At 38.0% G+C, this 15,730-nt stretch overlaps 1 protein-coding gene across 2 annotated transcripts in view; it reads left to right on the forward strand.

The window, feature by feature from the left end:
* ITPR2 (inositol 1,4,5-trisphosphate receptor type 2) overlaps nt 1-15,730 on the forward strand; it is a 530,755-nt gene that overhangs the window by 361,352 nt on the left and 153,673 nt on the right. For both annotated transcript variants that reach the window (XM_032646410.1, XM_032646411.1), the window contains exons 39-42: nt 505-692; nt 5,220-5,403; nt 6,112-6,368; nt 15,392-15,592. In XM_032646410.1, the coding sequence (XP_032502301.1) occupies nt 505-692; nt 5,220-5,403; nt 6,112-6,368; nt 15,392-15,592 (830 nt within the window). The remainder of the gene's footprint in view (nt 1-504; nt 693-5,219; nt 5,404-6,111; nt 6,369-15,391; nt 15,593-15,730) is intronic.

Raw genomic sequence — 15,730 nt, forward strand, 5'->3', positions numbered from 1 at the left:
CTAAAAGTTTTCATCACAAGGAAAATAAATTAACTTTATGAGATGATGAATTTAATTAATCTTATTGTTGTGATCATTTTGCAATATATCATATATCAAAGCATTATGTTGTACACCTTAAACGTACACAATGTTATGTATCATTGACATACGATGTTATATCTCAATAAAACTGGAAAAATAAATTTTAAAAGCACTATTAAAAACCTTTGCACAGGGGCTTCCCTGGTGGCGCAGTGGTTGAGAGTCCGCCTGCCAATGCAGGGGATGCGGGTTCGTGCCCCGGTCCAGGAAGATCCCACGTGCCGTGGAGCGGCTAGGCCCGTGAGCCATGGCCGCTGAGCCTGCGCGTCCGGAGCCTGTGCTCCACAACGGGAGAGGCCACAACAGTGAGAGGCCCAAAAACCTTTGCACAATTTTGGGTTCATAAAACAATGGATTTGAACATTTGAATTAATTTTGCCTTCTGACAAAGGTTTATTTATTTGTTTTTCCTAATCACAGGAAGCTTTTCTGGACAAGATTCAGATAAGATGGGGATATCCATGTCAGATATTCAGTGTCTACTGGATAAAGAAGGTGCATCTGAACTTGTCATCGATGTTATAATGAGCACCAAAAATGACAGAATTTTTTCGGAAGGCATTTTATTTGGCATTGCCTTGCTTGAAGGAGGAAATACACAAACTCAGGTACTTGCTTACCATCATGACCATTTGTTACATTTTGTTATTCTGTATTTCTTATTTACTTGTTATAGATACCCAGGGAAAGTAATGTTTTTTCATTAAGCTTCTCACGACTGTTCCCCCACCCAAAAACAACCACATTTTCCTTATATATTTATTTGATTTGCTGTAGTAACTACAGAGCTCCACAAATTATTCGGTGAAGCAGAGCCCTCCTTAGCAGCATCATTTCTAACATGATACCAGAAATTCTGGTTTGCTTAGGGAAATTTTAGGCTTACTTTCAGCAAATCAGGACAACATTTTGACTCATCAAAGAATTAAATGTAGAAGAAAAAGAATTAAGTGCATTAATTAAATGAGGTAATATATATAAACTCCTCGCCCAGTATTTGGCATTAAAACAAGTTCCCATAACATTCCCCACCCATCTCAGATACTTTTTCAGAAGCTCAGAACTCTACCTTTCCCTTTTGCCCCAAATCTCTCAGTGCTCGTTACCCTGTTGCCTCTCCCTGCATTCACTGGTGTGGGGAGAGAAGAACCATGTCTTCTTTCTTCATTCTTGCTCATCCACCTCAGGAGGGGTGCTCACTTGCATGCAGGATCAGACCACTGCTTCTAGAAGGCATGTGTTTCACTTTGAAATTCCTGCCAAGTTGTGTCTGGACTCCCCCCACTTAAAGGCAGAGCTCGCTCACTGTGTGATCCCTGGAGCTGGGAAGTGTTCCCAGGGAACAGGCATCATCCTCCCAGCCCTGCTGCTCACTGATCTGATATTTCTAGGTTTGCCTTGGTCAGGAAGGAAACGACGCTTACAACTAATCGGAAAATCCAGAATCCATTTTCCCTCTTCATGGCAAGTAGAAGCCACATCTAATTAAACGCTAAAAAAAAAAAAAATCATGTTACCTCTGAAGATATCTCTCCAAAACACACGTTATTCTCCTGCTTAAAATCAGTCACTTTCCCTGTAAAGGCAAACTCTACCGTAGTCCATAAGATCCTTCGTGATCTAATCTCTTCAAGTTTTCCATCTTTCCTTTCTTGTTCCATCTCTCCCCTCCCCCGTCCTCTCTCTTGTGCACCAGCTATACTAAGCTCTTGTAGTTCCTTAGATGTGTTGTGCCGTTTCTCATGTCACTTTCTCCTCTTCAAGGACTCAACCCATGAACTTCTTTTGGAAGCCTTTTCTGATCCTATGTCCCACTGGGCAGAATTGTCCACTAGGTACTGTATGCTTCTGCTCTATCCTGCAGGAGTTCATCAGGCCATGATTCCTTAGAGGTTGAGACCACATGTTTTCCATCTTTGCATCCCTTGTGTCTGGCACCATGGCTGGCCCAGCCTAGGGATTCAATAAATGTTCAGGAGTGAATGACTCTATGAATGAGTGGTCCGAATCAAATTCTACCTCATTCACAAAGTCTTCCCTGTCTGGTTGGGGCCTTTGGGACCAGTCCTTTATCTGAGCTCCCACAGCATTTGTTTCTTTGATGCTCACTTGGCACTTTGCCTGTGCAGCTTTGTTTGGTTGTTATTTATATGACATCCTGTCTCTCCAGTTAAATGTCATCTTCTTTAAAGTAGGGGATCATGTCTTGTTCTTTATATCTATGGTGCTTTATAGCCATTCAACGAATATTTGTTGATGTGGATAGCATTCAATGATTTTTGTATAAGAAAACCTTCTTTTAAGATGGGTTATGACAGTCTCATTTACCAGCCTTACCCTATTCGTGTTTCTCACTTATCTACATCATTGTGTAACCCAGATGTCAACTGTGTGCTCCCGGCCCTAAGAGGTCTAGTTGAGGTCAACTTGAATCCTTGCCCTCGCCAAGACTTCTGCCAAAATCCAGGAGGGGTTACATTCTCATAGTCTCGCTGGCCACTAATGTCTTGCTTTCTTCTTAGTTCATGGGCTGTCTTGGCACTTGGCAGCTTCTGTAGTACTGAGGTAGGAATCTGATCCTCTTCCTCAATTTCTATCCTCCTAGCTACATAGATCAATTTATATGTTTAATATACTTTATTAGAGAATGGTTGAGGGGGAGGATAGAGGAGGTGGTTAGATTACAATTTCAAATTGCACGCTAAGAATAGCAACAATGAAAATAATACCTCCACCAAGTGCTATTCTTGGTGCTTTCTGTGTAATAACTTGGTTAATCCTCACAAACAACCTGTGCAGGAACTTGTGTCCTATCTCATCTTAACAAAGAAGAATCTGAGATATACCTAAACTCACATAGCTAGTTAGAGATCAAGCTAGGATTGGAACCCATGCAGACTGGCTCCAGAGTCTGTGCTGTTAACCACTACAAACATCTCCTTTCGAAAATATCCTTCTACCGCCTCACTCCTAGGAAGTTTCACTGGCTGATCACCCTGAGTCACACCCTGGTCTTACTTCATCTCTCTGGTTCCTCACTTCATTTCTCTTCTCTGTCCTCTCATTTCTAGTCTCTAGTCTAGTCTAGTCTTCTTGGGGGAAAGTCCTTCCTCTGTCACATAGATCTGTTTATCTATCACCCGTGGCTCCACCTTAGAGTTTCGTCTTATACTCTGAAGCTCATGGAGGTGCTTCCCCAGTCAAAGCCCACCTCTTTTGTGAGGTAAATCGTTATGCTACCTGTTGAGATTATATACACGTATAAAAAGCATACTGTTTATCTTTATTAAAATCATACTGTTCAGCTTTATAGAGCCCTGGTTTTTAAAAGTCTGTGTAAATCATCTGGTATTTTGAGCTTAAGGGGTCATTTTATAAATTTAGTGATTTAGAGTCAGAGAATCTGGATTTAAATCCTAGCTCTACCCACTTACTACTTATATAATATTGGGCAAGTTGTTTACATTCACCAAACCATATTTTATTGATCTACAAAATGGAAATAAGAATACCGTGTTCATCACACAGTTGCACTGAAAGAATCAATGAGATAATATGTGTCAAGGAACAACATAAATTATAAAACTTTGTTTTAATAGAACCACAAAGTTCTATAACTTCCTCATTAATATATAGGAATCTCTCTCTACCTTCTAACCCCATTATATTGAAAATATTAGGGTTCAAGCATCAGCTTAATTTATGAGACCACAGAGGTCTCTGAATGCTGAATTTATCCTTTGAATTAACAGAACCAGCTTGACTGTTTCACTGTGGTTGCTATGGTTACTGTGGCTTTTGGGCCTGCTTTCTTGAGTTGCTGCTAGCCCTCTGCTTAGAGCTTCCCCCTTGTAGGTATGAAGCCAACTTGTAAGACTTCATGAAACATTTGGAGAATATGCATCGCCCACATCACAAATTGCAGGACAGGCATCCATTTCAAGCCCTGATGTCATTAGAGTCTCACCTTAAGTTCCAGGACCTGTGAGTCATGGTTTCAGGCATTCTTTCAGGAAAGCATATCTGCAGGAGCCAAACTCCCCAAAATTGACTGTTTAGATATATTGGATTATGGTCAATTCTAGTTGATCTGGAAGTCATTATTTCTTCAGATGTTTTCTTCCCGTTGTCTCTCATCAAGGTTATATAACTCTTTTTTATCAGGACAGTTCCTGGAATTATTATCTTTATTAATTTTTTTTTACTTTCTCTTGTTTGTGTTGCATCTATTCCAAGGTTTTAGTCTTAATAACTTACAATTTCCCCACCCAGTGTGAATCCTGACTTCTCTGGAGTGTACCACCTTTCCCATCTCCTACCTCTTTGGTTACTTCCTGAAGTCATTAAGCAGACCATGATTAGGGCAGATATTCTCAAGTTTCAGTATTTCCACCTCTCCATGAGATATGTTTTATCATACTTCGGGTGTTGAATCCTTTCTACATCATTATTTACTCTAAAGCAGAATTCACTTTATACATTTTATGGTGGGCTTGCCCTAGACCCCATGCAAAGCAACGTATCTAATAAAGTACCAGAAGAATTTAGTGCCTACTTATCAGTGGGTTCCTGTGAGTGAGGCTGCCATGGTAACACATTCTAAATTAAATGTACTATAATTTAGACAAAGAGAAAAATAACTCTTTATAGACTCACATTTACCATCAGATTAGTGGTTGTTTTCCATGCTAGATTACAAAGTCACAAGGGCAGAGACTGTAGTTGTTTCCCCTGTTTGTTCTATCCCTTCATAGCATGGGACCCGGCACATAGTAGGCCCTCAGTAAATATGTGTTGAATCAAAACATGACTTCATAATAATATAAAAATCAAAGCGCTCTTTGCATACCCCTTCTTACAGTACCTTTGTAAAATTTTAAAACAAATAATCAGTAAAGATGAATTCAATAACATGAAATTATGTTGGATTTTAGTGGAAAGTGCTAAGCAAATACAAGCTATTATTAGGACACAGTAAGTAGTACAGGAGACTAGCAAAGCTGTCAGTTTATGAAATAATCATGGGCAGCACATTAAATATAGACTTTTATCCATAATGCTTATGTTTATTTCAAACATAAAAACATTATTTTCTCCCCTTGGGTATAGATGTCTTAAAATATGTTTTCTTGCAGTATTCCTTCTACCAGCAGTTGCATGAACAAAAAAAGTCAGAAAAATTCTTCAAAGTTCTCTATGACCGAATGAAGGCTGCTCAGAAAGAGATAAGATCAACAGTGACAGTTAATACCATAGACTTAGGTAACAGAAAAAGGGATGATGACAACGAATTAATGACATCTGGCCCACGCATGAGAGGTAAAGAAATAGTTGAGTATTGGGGAGAATAGAGTGAGAGAAAAGAGGGGTAACACAGTTTTTAGATCTCTCTTATGTTTTTTATCTCACTTGTCTTAGTCTAATTATTCCAGCTGTGACTCTGTTTATGGAACTCCATCCTTGAATTTTTGTGGTCATGGGGTTGACCTTGAAAGAGCTCTGTAGGGCCAGGCTCAAGCAAGGAGTTATCAGTGCAAAGCAACAAGTGACATGAAAATGTTTGATTTCAGTGTGAAATTTATGGTTAAGAACAACTGCCCAAACCTTCTGAATGTTCATGAAATTTAAACTGTAAGAACAGGAATTACAGCAATAAACCCTATGAAAGATTTTTGATATTTGGAATAATGAAGTCATCAGTGTAGTAAATACAAATCGTCTAAATATTAACATTTTTGAAGTTTGCCCTATTTTCCCACCTTCTCGTATTCAGGAACTCTGACATTTTATATTTATCACAAAGACAGGAGCCCTTCTAAAATTGGCTAAGCATTAAGATCTTTTTTTTAATATCCCAGTGCAAAGTTAATTTTTTAGTTGCTACCTCTTGGATTCTTTTTGGGAAATTCTTGCACCTCTTGTCAGGTGATTTTAAATTCAATTGTTAGAGAATTTGGATAACTGTCTTTTTTTTAATTAGCAAAAGGAAGTTAATTCATAAATATAAGAATACTGCTTTATTTTCAGTGCGAGATTCATCATTACATTTAAAAGAGGGAATGAAAGGGCAATTAACAGAAGCTTCTTCGGCAACATCCAAAGCATACTGTGCGTACAGAAGAGAAATGGATCCAGAAATAGACATCATTTGCACAGGATCAGAAGCGGGAAACGCTGAGGAAAAGTCCGCGGAGGAAGTAACAATGAGTCCTGCCATTGCCATCATGCAGCCAATTTTGAGATTTCTTCAGTTACTCTGTGAGAATCACAACCGGGAACTGCAGGTATTTGTTCTATTTTGTGTGAAAGCCGAGCATACAGCCTATGATTATAGGTAATTAAATTCAAATAAAACTAACAAGTAGTTTTGGAGAGAGTTTGGGAGAAACAATAAAAACAATAGTGCTCTTCTGAAATGGAAGAAACTTTGGTATCTAAGTGAAGAAGAGTGAGAGGAAAATTCCTTTATGCATGAAAAAAAATCAGGCTCCTATGGTATCATTCTTTGCATTTTCAACTCACATCTCTTTAGCCTCAGTGGGTATCCTCTAACCTTAGGACTCCGGGATTTGTTAAGTAAGGTCCCATTTGCCTCATCAGTACGTTTCATGGTTTTATAAGACTGTGGAGGCTTTCATCGTTCCCAACTCAGTTCATATTTCTTGAGTGTGGATACAGAGTATCTTTGTATGTCTTCATTAGAAACAGAGTTAATATAGAAGAGGATTTTTTTTTTTGGCTTTTGAAGTATAGTTGATTTACAGTATAGTTTTAGTTTCAGGAGTACAGTAAAGTGATTCATATATATATACATATATTTCCTTTTTAAAATTCTTTTCCATCATACCTTATTATGAGATATGGAATAGTTCCCTGTGCTATAGAGTAAATCCCTATTATTTATCTACTTTATATATGGTAGTGTGAATCTGTTAATCCCATACTCCTAATTTTTCCCTCCTCCTTCCCCCTTCCCCTTTGGTAACCATAGGTTTGTTTTCTGTCTGTTTCTGTTTTGTAAATAAGTTTATTGGTACTATTTTTTTAGATTCCACATATAAGTGGTATCTCTCTAGATCAATCCATGTTGCTGCAAATAGCATTGTTTCAATCTTTTTTTATGGCTGAGTAATATTCCAGTGTGTGTGTGTGTGTGTGTGTGTGTGTGTGTGTGTGTGTGTGTTACATCTTCTTTATCCATGTGTCTGTTGATGGACACTTCGGTCGCTTCCATGTCTTGGCTATTGTAAGTAATGCTGCTGTGAATATAGGGGTAAGTGTGTCTTTTTGAATTAGAGTTTTTGTCTTTTCTGGGTATATGCCAAGGAGTGGGATTGCTGGATCATATGGTAACTCTATGTTTATTTTTTAAGGACCATCCACACTTTTCTATAGTGGCTGCACCAATTTACATTCCCACCAATAGTGTAGGAGGGTTCCCTTTTCTTCACACCCTCTCCAGCATTTATTTATTGTAGACTTTTTGATGATAGCCATTCTGACTGGTGTGAGGTAGTTTGGATTTGAATTTCTCTAATAATTAGCAGTGTTGAGCATCTTTTCATATGCTTGTTGGCCATCTGTATGTCTTCTTTGGAGAAATGTCTCTTTAGGTCTTCTGCCCATTTTTCAACTGAGTTGTTTGCTTTTTTGATAGTGAGTTGTATGAGCTGTTTATATATTTTGGAAATTAATCTCTTGTCGGTTGCATCATTTGCAAATATTTTCTCCCAGTCTGTAGGTTGTCTTTTCGTTTTGTTGATGGTTTCCTTTGCTGTGCAAAAGCTTATAAGTTTTATTAGATCACATTTGTTTATTTTTGCTTTTATTTCTTTTACCTAGGAAGACTGACCTAAGAAAATATTGCTACAATTTATGTCAGAGAATATTTTCCCTATGTTCTCTTCTAGGAGTTTTATGGTATTATGTCTTATATTTAAGTCTCTAAGCCATTTTGAATTGATTTTTGTGTATGGTGTGAGGGAGCGTTCTAACTTCATTGATTTACTTGGGGAAGAGGATTTTTTACAGCAGTGAAGGTTGATACCTTTGTAAATTAATATGATCCTGGCCTTACATCTTTGGTACATTTTTTGTTGTCAAATAGATGAACTTAGGTGTGCCTAGGAATTTTGGCCCCTCTGTTTTGGGCATCATTTGTACATGCTGCTTATGTCACCATAGAAAAACCACATGAATGGTGACATCATTTCTAAGAGCACAACTCCAATATTAGAGCGACAGCAGAGTTTGAAGCTGTGTTTTCTAGTAAGCATCTAAAGTGCAGGTGTTCTGAATTGGTAAGAGAGGGTAGATTCATATTAATTTGGATTGAATATCCTCCAAGGAGATGAGACCCTCAGGAATTAATGAATGGTGGAAGCCATGACTCTTGTGGACCACCCCACCACAACTTGGAGAGAGCTGCTGCAGAGCTGTCAGCAGGAAAAGACCAGAAGCTTTATTTGCAGAGGGAAGATATTGAATATGTGCCTGTGCACTTATCCCGACCCATGTGGTCTGTCCATGTGGGAAGTGGACATGTAGTATCTGATCAAACATCTTCCTGATAGGAATGTGGGATCAAACAATTTGGAAAATGCTACTTTATAAAAGAGTTTTGTTTTATTACAAATAAGTGTTAGAATTATTCACAATAGTTAATATATAGAAGCAGCCCCAGTGTCCATTAACAGATGAATGGATACACAAAATGGGGTGTATACAGAAAATATAATATCATTCAGCCTTAACAAGGAAGGAAGTTCTGACACGTGCTACAACGTGTATGAACCTGGGGGCATTATGCTAAGTGAAATAAGACACACAAAAAGACAAATCCTGTTTGATTCCACTTGTATGAGATAGAGTAGTCAAAATAATGAAGACAAAGTAGAAGGGTGGTTGTCAAGGGCTAGGGAGAGGGAGAATGGGGAGTTGTGAATAGGTGTAGAGTTTTAGTTTTACAAAGATGAAAGGAGTTATAGAAATGGATGATGGACATGGTGGCTAAACATTATGAATATGTTTAATACCACCCGTCTGTGTACACTTAAAAATGGTTAAGAGTAAATTTTATGTATATTTTGCCACAATACAAAAATTTGGGAAAAAAATCACAAATGCAAACTAAAAGGAAATAGAATAAATGGTAGAAATGAATTCAAATGAATTAAATAGTAAATTAAATTAGTGAAAATAAGTAATAAATTAAAATAAAATAAAAGTTTCCATCTTTGCTTACCCTTTCACCAGGTTTATTCCCCCATGAAATCACTTTTTTTTGTTTGTTTATACAGCATGTTCTTATAAGTCATCAATTTTATACACATCAGTGTATACATGTCAATCCCAATCTCCCAATTCATCACACCACCACCCCCATCCCCCCGCAGCTTTCCCCCCTTGGTGTCCATACGTTTGGTCTCTACATCTGTGTCTCAACTTCTGCCCTGCAAACCAGTTCATCTGTACCATTTCTCTAGGTTCCACATATATGCGTTAATATGCGATATTTGTTTTTCTCTTTCTGACTTACTTTACTCTGTATGACAGTATCTAGATCCATCCACGTCTCAACAAATGACCCAATTTCATTTCTTTTTATGGCTGAGTAATATTCCATTGTATATATGTACCACATCTTCTTTATCCATTCGTCTGTCAATGGGCATTTAGGTTGCTTCCATGACCTGCCTGTTGTAAATAGTGCTGCAATGAACATGGGGATGCATGTGTCATTTTGAATTATGGTTTCCTCTGGGTATATGCCCAGTAGTAGGATTGCTGGGTCCTATGGTAATTCTATTTTTAGTTTCTTAAGGAACCTCCATACTGTTCTCCATAGTGGCTGTATCAATTTACATTCCCACCAACAGTGCAAGAGGGTTCCCTTTTCTCCACACCCTCTCCACATTTGTTGTTTGTAGATTTTCTGATGATGTCCATTCTAACTGGTGTGAGGTGATACCTCATTGTAGTTTTGATTTGCATTTCTCTAATAATTAGTGATGTTGAGCAGCTTTTCATGTGCTTCTTGGCCATCTGAATGTCTTCTTTGGAGAAATGTCTATTTAGGTCTTCTGCCCATTTTTAGATTGGGTTGTTTGTTTTTTTAATATTGAGCTGCATGAGCTGTTTATATATTTTGGAGATTAATCCTTTGTCCGTTGATTCATTTGCAAATATTTTCTCCCGTTGTGGGGGCTGTCTCTATATCTTGTTTATGGTTTCCTTTGCTCTGCAAAAGCTTTCAAGTTTCATTAGGTCCCATTTGTTTACTTTTGTTTTTATTTCCATTACTCTAGGAGGTGGATCGAAAAAGATCTTGCTGTGATTTATGTCAAAGGGTGTTCTTCCTATGTCTTCCTCTATGAGTTTTATAGTGTCCAGTCTTACATTTAGGTCTCGAATCCATTTTGAGTTTATTCTTGTGTATGGTGTTAGGGAGTGTTCTAATTTGATTCTTTTCATGTAGCTGTCCAGTTTTCCCAGCAGCACTTATTGAAGAGACTCTCTTTTCCTCCATTGTATATCCTTGTCTCCTTTGTCATAGATTAGTTGACCATAGGTGCATGGGTTTATCTCTGGGCTTTCTATCTTGTTCCATTGATCTGTGATTCTGTTTTTGTGCCAGTACCATATTGTCTTGATTACTGTAGCTTTATAGTATAGTCTGAAGTCAGGGAGTCTGATTCCTCCAGCTCTGTTTTTTTCCCTCAAGACTGCTTTGGCTATTTGGGATCTTTTATGTCTCCATACAAATCATGTCATGTCATCTGCAAACAGTGACAGTCTTACTTATTCTTTTCCAATTTGTATTCCTTTTATTTCTTTTTCTTCTCTGATTGCTGTGACTAGGACTTCCAAAACTATGTTGAATAATAGTGGCGAGAGTGGACATCCTTGTCTTGTTCCTGATCTTAGAGGAAATGCTTTCAGTTTTTCACCATGGAGAATGATGTTTGCTGTGGGTTTGTCATATATGGCGTTTATTATGTTGAGGTAGGTTCTCTCTATGTCCACTTTCTGGAGAGTTTTTATCATAAATGGGTGTTGAATTTTGTCAAAAGCTTTTTCTGCATCTATTGAGATGATCATATAGTTTTTATTCTTCAATTTGTTAATATGGTGTATCACATTAATTGATTTGCATATATTGAAGAGTCCTTGCATCCTTGGGATAACCCCACTTGGTCATGGTGCATGATCATTTTAATGTGCTGTTGGATTCTGTTTGATAGTATTTTGTTGAGGATTTTTGCATCTATATTCATCAGTGATATTGGTCTGTAATTTTCTGTTTTTGTAGTATCTTTGTCTGGTTTTGGTATCAGGGTGATGGTGGCCTCATAGAATGATTTTGGGCATGTTCCTTCTTCTGCAATTTTTTGGAAGAGTTTGAGAAGGACGGGTGTTAGCTCTTCTCTAAATGTTTGATAGAATTCACCTGTGAAGCCATCTGGTCCTGGACTTTTGTTTCTTGGAAGATTTTTTATCACAGTTTCAATTTCATTGCTTGTTATTGGTCTGTTCATATTTTCTACTTCTTCCTCGTTCAGTCTTGGGAGGTTATACCTTTCTAAGAATTTGTCCATTTCTTCCAGATTGTCCATTTTATTGGCATAGAGTTGCTTGTAGTGGTCTCTTAGGATGCTTTGTATTTCTGCAGTGTCTGTTGTAACTTCTCCTTTTTCATTTCTAATTTTATTGATTTGAGTCCTCTCTTTTTCTTGATGAGTCTGGCTAATGGTTTATCGATTTTGCTTGTCTTCTCAAAGAACCAGCTTTCAGTTTTATTGATCTTTGCTATTGTCTTCTTTGTTTCTATTTCATTTATTTCTGCTCTGATCTTTATGATTTCTTTCCTTCTGCTAACTTTGGGTTTTGTTTGTTCTTCTTTCTCTAGTTCTTTTAGGTGTAACGTTAGATTGTTTATTTGAGTTGTTTCTTGAGGTAGGCTTGTATAGCTATAAACTTGCCTCTTAGAACTGCTTTTGCTACATCCCATAGGTTTTGGATCGTTCTGTTTTCATTGTCATTTGTCTCTAGGTATTTTTTGATTTCCTCTTTGATTTCTTCAGTGATCTCTTGGTTATTTAATAACATATTGTTTAGCCTCCATGTGTTTGTGTTTTTTACTTTTTTTCCCTGTAATTGATTTCTAATCTCCTAGTGTTGTAGTCAAAAAAGATGTTTGATATGATTTCCATTTTCTTAAAGTTACTGAGGCTTGATCACCCAAGATGTGGTCTATCCTGGAGAATGTACTGTGAGCACTTGAGAAGAAAGTGTCATCTGCTGTTTTTGGATGGAATGTCCTATAAATATCAGTTAAATCTATCTGGTCTGTTGTGTCATTTAAACCTTCTGTTTCCTTATTTATTTTCATTTTGCATGATCTGTCCGTTGGTGTAAGTGAGGTGTTAAAGTCCCCCACTATTATTGTGTTACTGTGGATTTCCTCTTTTACAGCTGTTAGCAGTTGCCTTACGTATTGAGGTTCTCCTACGTTGGGTGCATATATATTTATAATTGTTATATCTTCTTCTTGGATTGATCCCCTGATCATTATGTAGTGTCCTTCGTTGTCTCTTGTAACATTCTTTATTTTAAAGCCTATTTTATCTGATATGAGTATTGCTACTCCAGATTTCTTTTGATTTCCATTTGCATGGAATATCTTTTTCCATCCCCTCACTTTCAGTCTGTATGTGTCCCTAGGTCTGAAGTGGGTCTCTTGTAGACAGCATATATATGGGTCTTGTTTTTGCATCCATTCAGCAAGCCTGTGTCTTTTGGTTGGAGCATTTAATCCATTCACGTTTAGGGTTATTATCGATATGTATGTTCCTATGACCATTTTCTTAATTGTTTTGGGTTTGTTTTTGTAGGTCCTTTTCTTCTCTTGTGTTTCCCACTTAGAGAAGTTCCTTTAGCATTTGTTGTAGAGCTGGTTTGGTGGTGCTGAATTCTCTTAGCTTTTGCTTGTCTGTAAAGCTTTTGATTTCTCCATCGAATCTGAATTAGATCCTTGCCTGGTAGAGTAATCTTGGTTGTAGGTTCTTCCCTTTTATCACTTTAAGTATATTATGTCACTGCCTTCTGGCTTTTAGAGTTTCTGCTGAGAAATCAGCTGTTAATCTCAAGGGAATTCCCTTGTATGTTATTTGTCATTTTTCCCTTGCTACTTTTGATAATTTTTCTTTGTCTTTAATTTTTGCCAATTTGATTAGTATGTGTCTCAGCATGTTTCTCCTTGGGTTTATCCTGTATGGGACTCTCTGCGCTTCCTGGATTTGGGTGGCTACTTCCTTTCCCATGTTAGGGAAGTTTTAGACTATAACCTCTTCAAATGTTTTCTCGGGTCCTTTCTCTCTTCTCCTTCTGGACCCCTATAATGCAAATGTTGTTGCATTTAATGTTGTCCCAGAGTTCTCTTAGGCTGTCTTCATTTCTTTTCATTCTTTTTTCTTTATTCCGTTCTGCAACAGTGAATTCCACCATTCTGTCATCCAGGTCACTTATCCGTTCTTCTGCCTCAGTTATTCTGCTATGTATTCCTTCTAGTGTAGTTTTCATTTCAGTTATTGTATTGTTCATCTCTGTTTGTTCCTTCATTCTTCTGGATCTTTGTTAAACATTTCTTTCATCTTCTCGATCTTTGCCTCCATTCCTTTTCCGAGGTCCTGGATCATGTTCACTATTGTTATTCTGAATTCTTTTTCTCGAATGTTGCCTATCTACCTTCATTTAGTTGTTTTTCTGGGGTTTTATCGTGTTCCTTCATCTGGTACATAGCCCTCTGCCTTTTCATGTTGTCTCTCTTTCTGTGAATGTGGTGTTTGTTCCACAGGCTGCAAGATTGTAGTTCTTGCTTCTGCTGTCTGCCCTCTGCAGAAGTTCGTTCTTTAAAGAAGATCGGTAAGATTCTTATTCCCTCAGCAATACGTATGGAAACTCCTCTATGCTGTCATATAGTTTGCTGTAACCTCTCACCTCTAGCAGGAGCACTGAGACCGTGGGGATGCTTATCCATGGCATTGACTGGACAGAATGCATAACCTCTCGATAGACTTGGTTCTAGAGAGGGTCCGCCGCTGGCTGCCGATCCAGTTCCTGCAGGTCCCCGGCTGCTCCAGCTACTGGACCACATCTGTCAGCAAGCGGGCAAGGTCTCAAAATCACTCTAACAGGTTGTGTTTCCTTCCAGAAATTTTTATGCACATATAAGCATACTGATCTGTACATGTAAACCTTTAAAAAATACACACACAAGACCTACTGGAGAACGGACTTGAGGATATGGGGAGGGGGAAGGGTGAGTTTTGACAGGGCGAGAGAGAGTCATGGACATATACACACTAACAAACGTAGTAAGGTAGATAGCTAGGGGGAAGCAGCCGCAAGGCACAGGGATATTAGCTCGGGGCTTTGGGACAGCCTGGAGGGGTGGGATGGGGAGAGTGGGAGGGAGGGAGACGCAAGAGGGAAGACATATGGGAACATATGTATGTGTATGGCTGATTCACTTTGTTATAGAGCAGAGACTGACACACCATTGTAAAGCAATTGTACCCCAATAAAGATGATAAAAAAAAATACACACACAATATAATGGTCTTCCACTTACTTTTATCATTTAGTAATATATCTTATTACTAAATTACTTATTACTAGATTATGTTTGTATCAGTACGTATTGAAGTACCTCACTGTTATAGCTTCAGTATATTCCAGTGTTTGGATGTACATTTATTTATTAAATCAGTCACATTGTGATGGGTATGGTGTGGTTTCCAGTTTGGGCTGTTATAAGCAGTATGCCGTGAACCTCTTTGCAGTCGTATGTTAAGTGAAAATATTGACAGGTGCTTCCAAGTTGCCCTCCGTAATGGTTGCATCATTTACTGTTTGAAGCTACACTGTTTATAAGGGATCATTTAGTTGAATATTTGATTTCTTCTTTCCCTAATGAATTTCTTTCCAGTGTCTTTTTCCTTCTCCTTTTCCTACTACCTATTGTTTTTGTCCTTTGTATATAGTTTTAAGACAATGATGTTGAGAAATATTTGTTACGAACCATACTGATAAATATAGATGCTTGGGGAAAAAATGCATCTTTTATTTCTTAAGCCCAGGAGAAATTTAATAAATACAAATGCTTCCATATAAATAGCCATTCTATCCCACATTACCACGGGGATCCTCTCGAGTTAGAAAAACACTCCTATGGAGAGAACTAAAAACAATTAGCACAGTGATTTTTTTTTTTTAATGCTTCAGGTATGCTTTCTTTTGCCTTTAGAATTTCTTGAGGAATCAAAACAACAAAACAAATTACAACCTTGTTTGTGAGACCCTTCAGTTTTTGGACTGCATTTGTGGAAGTACGACGGGTGGCCTGGGCCTCTTGGGTCTCTACATCAATGAGAAGAATGTAGTGCTGGTCAACCAGACTCTGGAGAGCTTGACTGAGTATTGCCAGGGCCCATGCCATGAAAATCAGGTAACTGTGAAAGCAGTCCTTCACGCCCAAGTATTCTGACCAGTCAGCAAAAGGATCAGCTTGGTGAAGGAGCCAAGCTTTGTGTGCATGTAAAAGATCTTTCTTCTTGCTTTGCCAGATAGTTTTACCTTCCTAACA

Source organism: Phocoena sinus, chromosome 10, assembly GCF_008692025.1.
Source record: "Phocoena sinus isolate mPhoSin1 chromosome 10, mPhoSin1.pri, whole genome shotgun sequence".
Lineage (NCBI taxonomy): Eukaryota > Metazoa > Chordata > Mammalia > Artiodactyla > Phocoenidae > Phocoena > Phocoena sinus.